The sequence below is a fragment of the Haliaeetus albicilla genome, chromosome 11 (assembly GCF_947461875.1).
Source record: "Haliaeetus albicilla chromosome 11, bHalAlb1.1, whole genome shotgun sequence".
NCBI lineage: Eukaryota > Metazoa > Chordata > Aves > Accipitriformes > Accipitridae > Haliaeetus > Haliaeetus albicilla.
This window is the reverse complement of record NC_091493.1, coordinates 42,355,055-42,367,550: the sequence shown is the minus strand read 5'-3', so window position 1 is coordinate 42,367,550 and position 12,496 is coordinate 42,355,055. Positions and strand designations below refer to the sequence as shown.

The window sequence follows — 12,496 nt, the reverse complement described above, 5'->3', positions numbered from 1 at the left end:
TCAGGTTTCCCGGCCGCGTTTCGAGGCGGGCGGAGCCTTTATGGCCCTCGCGGGGCGCCGTCCGCAGCGGATCACGTGAGCGCGTCCCGCCCGCCGCAACATGGCGGCGCCCATGTGAGGGGCGCGCGGAGGATGCGCGGGGCAGCGCGGGCGGGTGAGCGGGGGCGGGGGGTGTGTTACCGGCGGGGCGGGGGTGTCATCCGGGGGCGGGGCCTGAAGGGGCGTGACACGGAGGAGGCGGGGTCTGGCGGGGCGCGTGCAGGGCTTAGGGGCGCCCGGCCTTCTCCCGTGCCACGTGTTGGGGGGGGGCTGTATCCCCCCTCGGTCCCGTCTTGGGGGGGTCTGACCCCGGCCCAGCCCCTCCGGGGGCTCCGTGGTCCCCTCCCCCGCCTCAGCCCCGCTGCCCCCCCCTTCCCCCGGCGGGGGGGGCTCCTCCCCTCCCGCATTCCCCGCCTGTTGCTCCTGCTTGCGGGGGCTTCCCCCCGCCCCCATTTCCCGCCCCATCTCCCCCAGAGCCGCTCCGGTGCGGCGTTAACCCCCCCCCCCTCCGCCCCCAACACAGCGGCCGCCTTCAGCACCCTTCGCAGAGTCACCTCGGGCCCTCCCCGCCATCCCCCTGCCATGGACGGGGGCTCCCCCAACGGCTCCGTGCCCCCCCCGGGCGCGGGCGACCCCCCCGGGGCCGGCGAGACGCTGATCTCCGAGGGTCGAGCCACCATCCTCTTCCCCAGCGCCAACGAGGTCTTCTACAACCCCGTGCAGGGCTTCAACCGCGACCTGACGTGAGCGGGGGGCGGGAGCATCGGGGGTGCGGGAGGCTCGAGGTTGTCCTAGCGGGGTCATGGGGGGCTCTGGGGTATTCCAGGTTGGGCAGGGAGGAGGCATGGGGTTGTCCCGGGGGTCTCAGGGGGCTCCAGGGAGGATTGTGGGGGGCTCTGGCATGTCCTGGGGCCTCTGGGCTGCCCCAGAGGGACCATGGGGGACTTGGGATTACACCCACCCACCCCCCAGCAGGGTCCCTGATGCCGCATCCCCCTTGCAGCTGTGCTGTCATGACGGAGTTTGCTCGGCTCCAGCTGCAGCCGAAGGGGATCCGGGGTAGGTACCATCCCAGGGTCCCTGTCCCCAGGCTTCCCGTTCCCTGGACTCTGCTCTGCCACAGGCCCCCCCCTCTTGTCTAGTCGTCCTCCCTGGGGAGGAGAAGACGGACACAGGCGGCCCTCAACTGCCAGAGAACGACAATGGGGATGGTGACACCGCACTGGCACCCGATGGCCCCGAGGCCCCGCGGACAGTGAAGCCAGGAGAAGTGTGCGAGGTGCTGGGGGGGGGGGGGGGGGAATGCAGGGAGCAGGGGCTGCCATGCCCCCTCTGTCCCCAGTCGGGGTCTCTGCCCCACCGGCCCCCCCCGAGCCCCTGTCGGCAGCACTCTCTCCCCGCAGGGAGGGCTGCGGGTCCTGGAGGCACTGGCGGCCTCAGGGCTTCGCTCCATCCGCTTTGCCAAGGAGGTGCCGGGGCTGCGGGCCGTGGTGGCCAACGACTTCTCGGCTCGGGCGGTGGAGCTGATGAACCGCAACGTGGCCTTCAACGGGGTGGGGGACCTGGTGGCTCCCTGCATGGCTGATGCCAGGTACCCCCTCCTTTTCACTGCACCCCAGCAGCCCACCCTGAAGTGGGATGCTGCGGTTCACCCCCCACCAACCTCCAGACACCCTGTGTGCAGCCCTGACTGCCTCAGTGGTCTTGCTGGGGTTTTCCTCCTGTATTGGGGGGGCCCAACACTGGTCCCAGCGTCCCCACAGGGGGTGGTTAGACGGGACATCCTGTCCCCCTGCCCCAGGGGACACAGCCTCAAGGTGGGGGCTGGTTTGTGGGGACACCACCAGTCCCTCCCAGCACATGCTGGGCAGAGGCATTAGTTTCTGTGCGGGTTCCTGAGGGTCAGGGTGGGTCTGGGAACCTGAGGAAGCTGACTGGGGTCCTAATTGCTCTGGGACTCCCCTTCTCCCCCCCCCAGGATGCTGATGTACCAGTGCAAGGCAGACAGGGAGCCCTTCGACGTGATCGACCTGGACCCCTATGGCAGCCCTGCGCCCTTCCTGGATGCCGCCGTGCAAGCTGTGAGTGAAGGAGGTGAGCAGCGGCAGCCGGGGGGGGGGCGCATCCCTGACGGCTGGGTCCTCCTGGCAGCACCCCTGACACCCCCCCACCCCGGTCAGGGCTGCTCTGCGTCACCTGCACAGACATGGGTGTGATGGCGGGGAACAGCGCTGAGACATGTTACAGCAAATACGGGGCCGTGTCCCTCAAGGGCAAGTTCTGCCACGAGATGGTGAGTGCTCAGGGGGTCCCTGAGACCACCATGGTCCTGCCAGCAGCTGGGGGGGCAGCAGGTCAGTGTCATCCCATGTTCCCCCCCTCCAGGCCCTCCGCATCATCCTGCACAGCCTGGACAGCCGCGCCAACTGCTACCAGCGCTTCATTGTGCCGTTGCTCTCCATCAGCGCCGACTTCTACATCCGTGTCTTTGTGCGGGTCTTCACGGGGCAGGCGAAGGTGAAGGCCTCAGCCAGGTGAGGAGGGGACACACGGGGAGCCATGGGGGGGGGGGTCTGCACCCTCCTGCTGCCCCTGACCCCCACCTTGTCCCAGCAGCAAGCAGGCCCTGGTCTATCACTGTGTGGGGTGTGGCACTCACCACCTCCAGCGCCTGGGCAAAGTCACGAGCCACGGCACCAGGTACAGTGGGGCTGGGGGGGCTCTATGGTGGTGGCGGGGGGGGGGGGGCCCTGTGATAGTGGGGGGCTGCTCACCCCTTGGCTTTCCTCTTCCAGCTTCAAGTACGGGGCAGCCACGGGGCCGCCCGTGGGTCCCACGTGTGAGTTCTGCCAGCAGCGGCACCAGGTGGGTACACGTCCCCCTGTCCCCCATCCCCTCTGTGCCCCTGCCAAGCACTGACACCCCCCCCCTTGTGTGTCCCCCCAGCTAGGTGGCCCCATGTGGGCTGAGCCCCTGCATGACCCGGCCTTCGTGGAGCGGGTGCTGGCAGCACTGCAGAGCAGCCCCGGGCGCTTCCAGACGGAGGAGCGGATGCAGGGAATGCTCAGCGTCATCACTGAGGTATGGGGACAGGGAGGGGACGAGCCCGGAGAGAGCTCTGGCATCCTGAGGTCAAGGCCGGATCGAGCCCCCCCGAATTTTGGGGCTTGCGCTGACTCTGACTCTGCTGCTCCCTGTATGCCGAGGGCAGGAGCTGGGTGATGTCCCCCTCTACTACACCCTCGACAGCCTCAGCAGCACCATCCACTGCAACACCCCTTCCCTGCTACAGTTCAGGTAGGGGCACCCCAAACCCCCCACAGCACCAGGGGCACCCTAAGTCCCCTGCCCCTCCTACCTGGGTACCCCAAACATCCCCTCCTCTGCCTCAAACCCTGTGAATCCTGTCCCCTGCTCCGTCCCTACACACCCCATCCCTGAGCGGCTGCACCCCAGGTCCGCCCTCCTGCACGCCGGCTACCGTGTTTCGCTCTCCCATGCCTGCAAGAATGCTGTGAAGACGGACGCGCCGCCCACCGTGCTCTGGGACATCATGCGCTGCTGGGTGAGGAGGGGGCTCAGGGACCCTCCCCCCCAGTCCCCCACCCCAGGGGCTGAGCTGAACACCCCCACCTTGTCTCCCCCAGGCCAAAATCCACCCGGTGAAGCGTGAGCGGCTTGCTGAGACCAGCCCAGCTTCCCGCATCCTCTCTGTGGAGCCCACGTACGACCCCACAGCAGTCCCCTGCAACTAGCCCAGGGGATGGGGGGGCCCTGCTGACCCCCTACAGGGCCCTGACCACCCCCCCTTTTCCCCTAGGCTCCAGGCTTCCTTCACCCTCCGTGACGATGCCAACCCCAGCTCCAGAAAACGGGGCTTGAAGCGGTTCCCGGAAAACCCTGAAGCCTTTTGGGGTCCCAAAGCCAGAGCCAAGGCTGGGTAAGGGGCAGGGGGGCTTCTTGGGTGTCTGATTTTGGCGCTGGGCTTCCAGCAGCCACTCTTGCCCCTTCTCAAACAAGCAAGACCAAAATGTTTCCCCACACCTTTTACCAGGAGAGAGAATAAGGATCCCCTAAAAAAGGGGAGGAGGGAAGGGTCCCTCGTTCTGTCCTTTTGGGGGGGGACACATCTTTCCACCCCTTATGCCCCAACCCTCAGCTCATGGCCTCCCTCTCCCAGGGGTGGCATCTCTCCCTCCCTCCAGGAGAAGCGGAAACGACACCAGAACAAACGGACAGAGCGGACAGACGATGGCACAAGCCTGAAAAACTTCCCCTGCAAACGCTTCAAGGAGGTGGGTGGGGGTCTGGGAACAAGGCGGGGGGTCCGGCCCTGGGGCAGGGCACAGCCCCCTCACCCACCTCCTCTCCCACAGGGAAACTGCTCCTTGGGCACCCAGTGCTGCTACTCACATGAGGGGGGGGGCCCGGCCACCCCTCAGCCCTGACGCCACCTCTCCCCGATTAAACTGTGCCTGGGAAAAGTCTCGTGGTTTTTAATACACTTGGGGGTGGCAGGGGGTGGGCAGAGCCCCCCCAGCCAAGCTGGGGCTGCTCACAGTCCCGCTGGGCCACCTCCAGGCACCTTGTACTGCACCGTGGCCAGGAAGGTTCTGATCTCCATGGGCTGCAGCGTGACCTGGCTTGGGTCCAGCTTGGAGACTGGCTGGGGCTGGGCTGGACCTGGGAGAAGAGGAGAGGGGTGAGGAGAGGAGTGAGGGGAGGCTGGCAGCTCCCCCAGGGCCCCCAGGAACCCCCCCCAGTACCTGTGGTCGGGGTCCACACCAGGCGGGAGACAGCATTGAGTGGCAGGTCGGCTCCCAGGCTCATCTCCTGCACCGAGGTGATGGTGAAAGCGGAGAAAAGGTTCTGGGAGAGGGGGAAAACCCCATCAGTGACCACCCTACACCCGTCCCCACAGCAGGGATCGCCTCTGGGACCAGTGAGCAGCCCCCGGAATGGGGAGCCCCTCGAGCCTGGGGCAGGCTGAGCCGTGGGGGGAGCCTGGCCACAGGGTCGGCCCTTGGCCAGGCTTGGCAACAGGCTTAGCCCCCCCGCCCCCGGCATGCAGCAGCTTACCAGGAGGTCGACAGTGGTGGGCTGGGAGCTGTTGGCACTCTCACCCCTCTCGAACTGGTGCTCCAGGCGCAGCAGGAGGGTGCCAGCATCCCAGGGTGCCAGCGTCAGGAGGTGGACGTTGGGGGGCAGCTCCCGCCGCAGCGCCGAGAACTGTGGGGAGAGGGTGAGGGGGGGCACCGTGACAGCTCCCCCCCCCCGCAGGCAGCCCCCTCCCCACCTCACCTGCTGCAGGCTGGGATGGCCGTGGCGGTAGGAGGGGCCCCCGCCGGGCGCCAGCACCGTATAGGGTGCCATGAAGAGCTCCTGGGCCAGGAGCCGGTGCTGGTCGGCCGCTGACTCCACCGTGTCAAGGAGGACAAGGTGGCGGCCGCGAACTACCAGCCCCTGCTTGTTGGCTCCCAGCTCGACCAGCGGCTCCCCCACGCCCCTGTTGTCGTCGTACAGGAGCCGTCGATGGACCTGGCGGGGATGGTAGTTATGTCCCGGTGCATCCCCCCACCCCGGGGACCGCCCATGCTGCATCCCCTCACCATGAGCTCCAGGGAGCCATCGAAGATGCTGCTGCCACCCTGTGAGCGGTCCGTCAGCACCGTCAGCTGGAACTTCTTGTCCTGTGGGCAGGGAGGGAAAGGCCGCACATGTTATGAGCTCTGCCCCGGGCTCAGCCCCGTTTACCTGCTACTGCCCCAAAACTGGTACCTTGATGAAGATGCGGCTGTTAACAGGGTAGTAATTCCCCGCCACAGGCTCCGTCTGGCTCAGGTTCCACGTGGGACGGTAGTCACGCCTGTGGATGAGGCAAAGCCCGGTTACGGGGAGGGGGACGGAGGTCTCTGGGGGCCACAGCAAGCACGTGGGCCAGCCCTGACCTGCGCTCCAGGATCTGCCGCCCATTGGAGTCGGTGTAGAAGCGGGCATCTGTCTGCAGCGTCGTCTCAAAGCGGCTGATGATCTCCTTGCCCCAGCCATCCCTGGGAGAGGCAGGGGGTGACCAGTGGGCTTTGAGGGGGCCCCACCTCAGAAGCACACACACCACCCGCCCCCCCCAAGTCCCTAACTCACGCCACGGGGATGGGCCCCACAGTCCATTCCAGCTCCACATAAGGCTGCCCCACGTGGAGCCGCACCACCTGGGAGCACCATGAGGAGAAGTTCTGGTGGACCTCCTGCACCAGCCTGTTCTGCAAGGGACATGGCAAGGCTCAGCACCCTGGGGACACCCTCGGTCCCGAGGACACCCCCGGGGACATGGTCCCCACCACAGACCTTCACGAGGTACGTGGAGACCTGCTTGGAGCCAGAGATGGGGATGGGCTCAGAGCTGTTGGGGCGGAAAATGTAGGCGCCCGAGGCCTGTGGGGTCTCATCGTTGCCGATGCTGGCATTGTACCTGGGACGAGAGGAGGAGGAGGAGGAGGAGGAAGACAAGAGGTGTAAGAAGGCCCCACACAAGGAACCCAGGTGTCTGGGCTCCACAGGTGCTCACCAGTAGAAGCTCTGGAAGACGGGCAGTGAGATGCTCTTGTCCAGGTTCTGGATCTCCTTCAGGTGCCCAGTGAGGGGGTCGAAGAGCACCCGGACATGCTGCGGGGCCGGACAGTGGCAGGTTGAGCATCTGTCCTGTCCCTGCTCAGCCCCCTCCCGCACCCCCAGCTCCTCCCATCGCCCCAGGACTAGTTTAACTGGGCCAACAGAGGTGCAACTCCACCGGGGACTTAACAGCATGGGCTTTCCCCTGCCCGGGGACCTGCTCCAGCCCCAGGGACCCTGTGGGGAAAGACCCCAAACTGCATCCACCCAGTGCCCAGCACATGTTGGGGGAATGCATCCCTCACAGTGGGACCATACCTCATTCTGGATCTCCCGAGGCTGTGTCAACGCTGGGGTCTGGGCAGGGGGTACACGGGGGTCCCCGCGGCTCATCCGGGAGACCATGAAGGTGCTGAAGCCCAGGGGGGGTGCAGAGGCCTGGAAGAGGAGCTCCCGCATGGCACTGCTCCCATCCCCCCGCAGCCGGTGGGTGAAGTTGGAGATGGGGACGACCTGGGGACAGGCATGGAGAGTCAGAGGGGGCTGTCGGCAGGCGGGGGGGACATGGAGGCTGGCCCGGGCTCACCTCGCTGGGCACAGGCTGACCCTGGGGGTCCGTCACCGCGTAGGATGCCCCGTTGACTGGCAGCCGGATGGGCCAGGACATGTGGCGGCCCAGGGGGTTGTAGAGGATGACGGTGAACTGGGGGACAGAGGGATGCGGTGCATTAGCCCCGTTGGGACCCCACAGCCCCCCCAGACCCCCGTTGAGGTGCTTACGCGGCCGGCCACCTCCGTCAGGGGACAGACGCTGATGTTGAGGGCATTGCAGAAGATGAAGTTCTCCTTGCTGCCACTGAGGCTGGCCAGGGCATTGGCGACCAGGAGCTGCCGGGAGCAGGGGACGGTCACATGGCGCAGGTGGTAATGAGGGGAGGTAACGAGGGGTGCTCGCTGGCTTATCCCCCACCACCCTGGCTCTGGCCGCCCAGACCCCAGATTGTCCCCAAAACACTGGCCAGGGTCAGGGGCTCATCCCCAAGACAGCCACCAGCTCCTGTTCTCCACAGAAACCAGTTCACCCCCCCAGATACCAGTTTGCCCCATGGACGTGATGCTGGTCCACACCCAACTGCTAGCCCTGGCCCTGCACCCCCCAAACCCCATCTGTCCCCCCAAAACAGGTAGCAGGGCCCTACCTGGCAGCTCTCCCACCCCGCGGCCAGCTGCCTGGCGTAGTCGTCAGCCACATGCTGCTTCTCGGTGCCAGTCACAGCGTCGTGGTGCTGGGCCACGGCCACAGCTTCACCTGCCAGGCAGGGCAAGGGGGCATCAGGCAGATCCAGAGGGGTCCCCGGGGGCTGCATGCTGGCACTTACGGAGCACAGAGCTGTCCCCAGGCCCGTAGGGACCCTCCCGTGCCGCCATCCCTGCCAAGGCCTCCAGCTGACTGCAGATCTGCCGGGAGGGAAGGGAAGGTCAGGGAGAGGGACAGGGGTCCCAAGCATCCAGCATGGGGACCCCAGTACATGGGCCACCGTCCCACCTGGAGGAAGTTGTTGCTGAGGCGCTCGTAGCGCTTGAAAGCGGGTCGGCTGGTGAAATAGCCCGTCCAGAACTGGTGGGGGCCATCTGCATAGGGGAAGAAGTCGTCCATTTTCAGGGACCTGTGGGAAAGCCAGGCTGCATCCGTCCGTCTGTCTGTCCCACCTGATCGCCTGGGTTCCCCCTCACTCCCCTGGCCTCACCAGGAGAGGTTGGCCCGGTACAGCTCCCAGAGATAGCAGGACGGGGTGGAATAAAGGACGTGGACGCGGCTGCCGTTGGCTTGCTGGAAAAGCAGGGGAGGGTGTGAGACGGGCTGGGGCGGGGGCACAGCAGACACCAGGGATAGATGGGGGCAGACACAGGGGAGACCCCACTCACCCGGGCATTGACGTGAGCGATGAGCTTGTCCATATTCTTGAACCACAGGTTGGCGTTCTCATAGTGGAAGTCGGAGCCCATCGTCATGATGATATGGTTGGTGCGGTAGTGCTTGGCCTGGGGTGGGGACAGGACAGGTCAGCACCCCTTGTCCCAGAGGGAAACTCTGGTGTCCAGGACCCCCCCACCCACCCCAGGGAGCACCCCACCACCCAGGGGCACCCACCTGGCTGGCGGCAATCTGCAGGAAGGTGGAGATGATGCTGTCCACGTTGTTCTCCTCACTGTCCTCATCCACCACGGGCGGGTCAGAGCAGAGCTGGTCCCAGCAGAACCCCGATGGCGGGTTGTAGACATTGGGGAGGATGCCTGGGGACAGTCACCCCCCTGGTCAGCCCAGGGATGGTGCAGCTGGGCTGGGGACAGGGTTGAGATCAGCTGGATGGAAAACGGGCTCAGCCCTAGGGACAAGGAAAAATCCCAGAGGGAACCCAGAACACGGCGAGAGCCCCAGAATGGGATAACAGACCTGGGAAGGGACAGGTCACCCTCAGGTGGGGAGGGGAAGGGGACAGGGGAAGGCTCAAGGGATGGGCAACACCCAGTGGGGCGCCCCTGGACAGGACCAGCCCCCAGGAAGAGCTTGGGGGGAGACCCAAGGGACCCCCAGCCCTGGGAGGGGCCCTGCACTCCATCCCACCAGTGAAGAGGTCGGCGGCAGGGGGCGGCAGGCTTGTGCTCGCCCGCCAGAGCAACTCCATCTCCCGCAGCTGCTCCCGTGTCGCCTTGTCCTGGTAGTCCACGCGCCCCACGAAGAGTCCGTCATAGCCCATCTGCAGGGAGGAAGGGGTCAGCCTAGATGCCGGGGTCCCCTGCGGGGCCGGGTAGGGCAGGGTGGGTGGGCGCAGAGTGGGGGGTCTCCCACCTGGGCAAAGATGGCAGCCAGCTGGCGGGAGTGCCCGAAGGGGTCAATCTGCCAGGCCACGCGAGGGGTGCCACAGGCCCCAAACTCCTGGCGCAGGAAGTGATGGCCCAGTGCCAGCTGCTCAATGGCGGGGCTGTAGTGGGCGGCCGCCTCGTCGCTCATGCACCAGCCCCCCCCCACGAATTCCAGGCGGCCTGCAGGGAAAGGGGGGGGGTGCTCAGGGACAAGCAGCACCTCACACTGGCACCACTCCAAGTCCCTTGGGGGCACCCCAGACTTCTCAGCCTCCCCCCAGCCTCTGTGCCCCCTCAGAGGCACATCCCCACACCCATCTCACCGCAGGGACACCCCAATCCCCCCCATGTCCCCGTGCACCCCCCTGTAACCCCCCGGAGACACCTCAGTCCCCCCTCCATGTTCCTGTGAACCCCCTGTACTCGTGTCTCTCCAGGGACACACCAGTACCCCCCCTAAATCCCTGTTGGAACACCCCAGTACCACCCCACAAGTCTCTGTCCCCCCAGGGCACCCCAGTCCCCCCCCACGCCCATATCCTCCAAGGAACACTCTAGTTATTGTTCCTCCATGCCCCTGTCCACCAAGAGACACCCCAGTTCCACCCCATGTCCTTGCATGCCCCCAAGGACACCCCAGTCCCCCCCTGCTCATGTCCCTCAGTGCTCCCCATGACCCTCAGGGACATCCCAGCCCCCCCCCCCCCCCCATCCCTGTGTGTCCCCATGCCAACGTCCCTCTCCAGAGACACCCCCCACATCCCTCTCAGTGACAGAGTCCCCCCCAGGGGACATCCCTGCCATGCCCCCCGCACCCTGCTCGACGAGCTGGCGGACGGTGCGACGTGTGGCCTCGTCCTGTTGCCGCCACCAGCGGGCCAGGAAGGCCACCTCAGCGTAGATGAAGCGGCGGGAGGGGTCGGCTGCCAGCTGGGCCACCACCGAGTCCAGGATGTATTGCACCCCCGCATGCTGCACCTCATTATGCACTGATGGGGTCAACCGTGACAGGCAGGGAGGGGGCACAGGGTCACGGCATGATACAGTATACAGGGTCACGGCAACATCCGTGGGGACACAGGTGGCATATGGGGGTCATGGGGGTCATGGAATAGGGGCGATAGGGTCACAGCAACCTCCAGAGGATGTGGGAGGAGAACAGGGGGTCGTGGGGGGGCACAGAAACATCCAAGGGACATAAAGGGTGGAACACAGAAAGGCCCAGGGATCCCAGCACTGTTCCGACAGGCAAAAACAAGAGGCAAACCGGGGTCACAACACCACGCTGGGGACAATGGGCAGAAAGCACGGTCCCGTCCCCGTCCCAAAGGCAGGATTTGTCTCTCTGCCCCCAACCCCTGCCCCGCTGTGAGGCTGCAGGCTCCATCTCTGGCACCCATTGTCCCTTCGACCCCACACTGGCCTTGCCGAGCGTCACCTCCACCCCCACGGTGGCCTTGAAGCTGTCACCTCTGTCCCCGCAGGTGCTGCAGTGGCCTTGGGGACGTCACTGCCCCTCCCCGGGAACCATCCTCCCCCCCACCTGACAGTGGCAGGGACACCCACCTCCATAGAAGTACTGCTCCACTGTCTTGAGCCAGCCCACGTCATCATGCGTGTGGGGCACCAGGTGCACATTGAGGAGGTCAGGGCGCGTGGGCGGACACGACTGCAGGTGCAAGCAGAGTCTCTGAGGGCTCGTACGGGGCTGTGCCCACACCCCACGTCCCCCCCTTGCCCCCCCACCAGCCGTTTCCAGAGGAAGCCCTTGGGTTGCAGGGGAGGATGCAAATGGCCATTAAAAACCAGTGGCCAGGACGCCTGGGTCCCCCGCCTGGGAGGGAAGGGCAGGCCAGGATGCCTACGTGTCGTTGTTCCCCCCAGTGACAGCCCTGCTGGGGCACGTGACTGTCACTGTCCAGCCGTGCCCCAGCCCCCTCCAGGCACCCCAGTACCCTAAACCCTCCTCTTCCTCCCCTAGCACCCCCATCCCAGCCTCTCCGCAATGTTCCCAGTCCCAGATCATGACAGACCCCAATCCCTTCCCATTCCTCAGGCCCAGATTGTCCCAGTTTCCCTCTCCCAGTCCCCCACTGCTCCCCCCATCTGACCTCTCCCAGTTCGCCCAGTCCCAGCCCAGCTGCCCCATCCACGTTTCCCCACCTTCCCTTCAGTCTCTCCCAGTATCCCAGCTCCCTCAGCCCAGTTTCTCCCTGCCCCAGTTCCTCCCAATTGCCCCCCAGTCCCTCCTGGGTTCCCAGCTTCCCCACCACGATCTCTCCCAGCTGCCCAGTTCCCCCCACTCTCTCCCAGTCCCCGTTTCCTCAGTGCTCCCAGTCTCTCCCGGCTCCCCCAGGCCATCCCAGTATCCCCAGTGCCTCCCAGCTCCCCTAGTCCCTCCCAGTTCCTGTTTCCCCAGGACGCTCCGGTGCCCCCCCAGCCTCTCCCGGACCCTCTCCCGGAGCCCCTCCAGTCTCGCCCAGTCCCTCTCCAGTGGCTCCCCGGCCCAATCCCCCCGGTCCCACCTGGTACCCGCAGCCCGCGACGGCCGCCCCGAGGAGCAGCAGCAGCAGCGCCACCGCCCCGGGCACTGCCATGTCGCTCGCGGGCACGGTCATGTGACCGCCCGTCCACATGACCTGGGGGGTGCCCACTCCACCCCCTCTGGGCAAGCGAGAGCCAATGGACGGCGACGGAAGCCGCTCAGGCCACACCCCGCGCTCTGATTAGCCGCTGCGCGCGGAGGCCGGTCGTAACGGAACACCACGAAGACCCGCCCCCCCCCACACACACAGGCGGGGCGCTGACATAACGGACTGGCGCCAATGAGGAGGAGGAGCACCCATGATTGACACCGCGAGCCGCTCCTCCCGGGGCGGGCGTCGGCAACGGCCCCTCCGGGGGCGGGAGAACGGTCAGTAGCCAATGACGTGTGGCAGCTCCCGAAACCCCGCCCCCACCGAGGCGTAGTCTGCGCAGAGCG

The 12,496-nt window shown here is 66.2% G+C and overlaps 2 protein-coding genes across 4 annotated transcripts; one reads left to right on the top strand and one right to left on the bottom strand.

Moving 5' to 3' along the window:
- Positions 1-2: 2 nt before the first annotated feature.
- TRMT1 (tRNA methyltransferase 1) lies at positions 3-4,524 on the top strand. Of its 3 annotated transcripts, none has more exons than XM_069797364.1 (17): positions 3-114; positions 563-782; positions 1,043-1,098; positions 1,182-1,318; positions 1,443-1,630; positions 2,018-2,133; positions 2,220-2,332; positions 2,425-2,573; positions 2,656-2,739; positions 2,835-2,904; positions 2,986-3,120; positions 3,251-3,336; positions 3,496-3,604; positions 3,687-3,763; positions 3,860-3,979; positions 4,220-4,334; positions 4,416-4,524. In XM_069797364.1, the coding sequence occupies exons 2-17, from the start codon at positions 622-624 to the stop codon at positions 4,485-4,487; spliced, it is 1,788 nt and encodes a 595-aa protein (XP_069653465.1). In that variant the 5' UTR covers positions 3-114; positions 563-621; the 3' UTR covers positions 4,488-4,524. The 3 variants fall into 3 exon arrangements, with proteins under 3 accessions (XP_069653465.1, XP_069653463.1, XP_069653464.1); XM_069797362.1 differs by having other exon boundaries at positions 15-154; XM_069797363.1 differs by having other exon boundaries at positions 15-154; positions 2,835-2,908; positions 2,990-3,120.
- On the bottom strand, positions 4,520-12,178 carry MAN2B1 (mannosidase alpha class 2B member 1). Its single transcript, XM_069797359.1, has 24 exons — positions 12,039-12,178; positions 11,080-11,182; positions 10,329-10,502; positions 9,500-9,693; positions 9,275-9,407; positions 8,801-8,943; positions 8,575-8,691; positions 8,397-8,479; positions 8,195-8,315; positions 8,028-8,106; positions 7,848-7,957; positions 7,429-7,536; positions 7,235-7,351; positions 6,967-7,161; positions 6,605-6,702; positions 6,385-6,508; positions 6,181-6,299; positions 5,988-6,089; positions 5,818-5,905; positions 5,649-5,729; positions 5,341-5,577; positions 5,119-5,268; positions 4,806-4,908; positions 4,520-4,722 (listed from the first exon to the last, which is right to left on the bottom strand). The coding sequence occupies exons 1-24, from the start codon at positions 12,147-12,149 to the stop codon at positions 4,595-4,597; spliced, it is 3,018 nt and encodes a 1,005-aa protein (XP_069653460.1). The 5' UTR covers positions 12,150-12,178; the 3' UTR covers positions 4,520-4,594.
- Between the last annotated feature and the right edge of the window lie 318 nt (positions 12,179-12,496).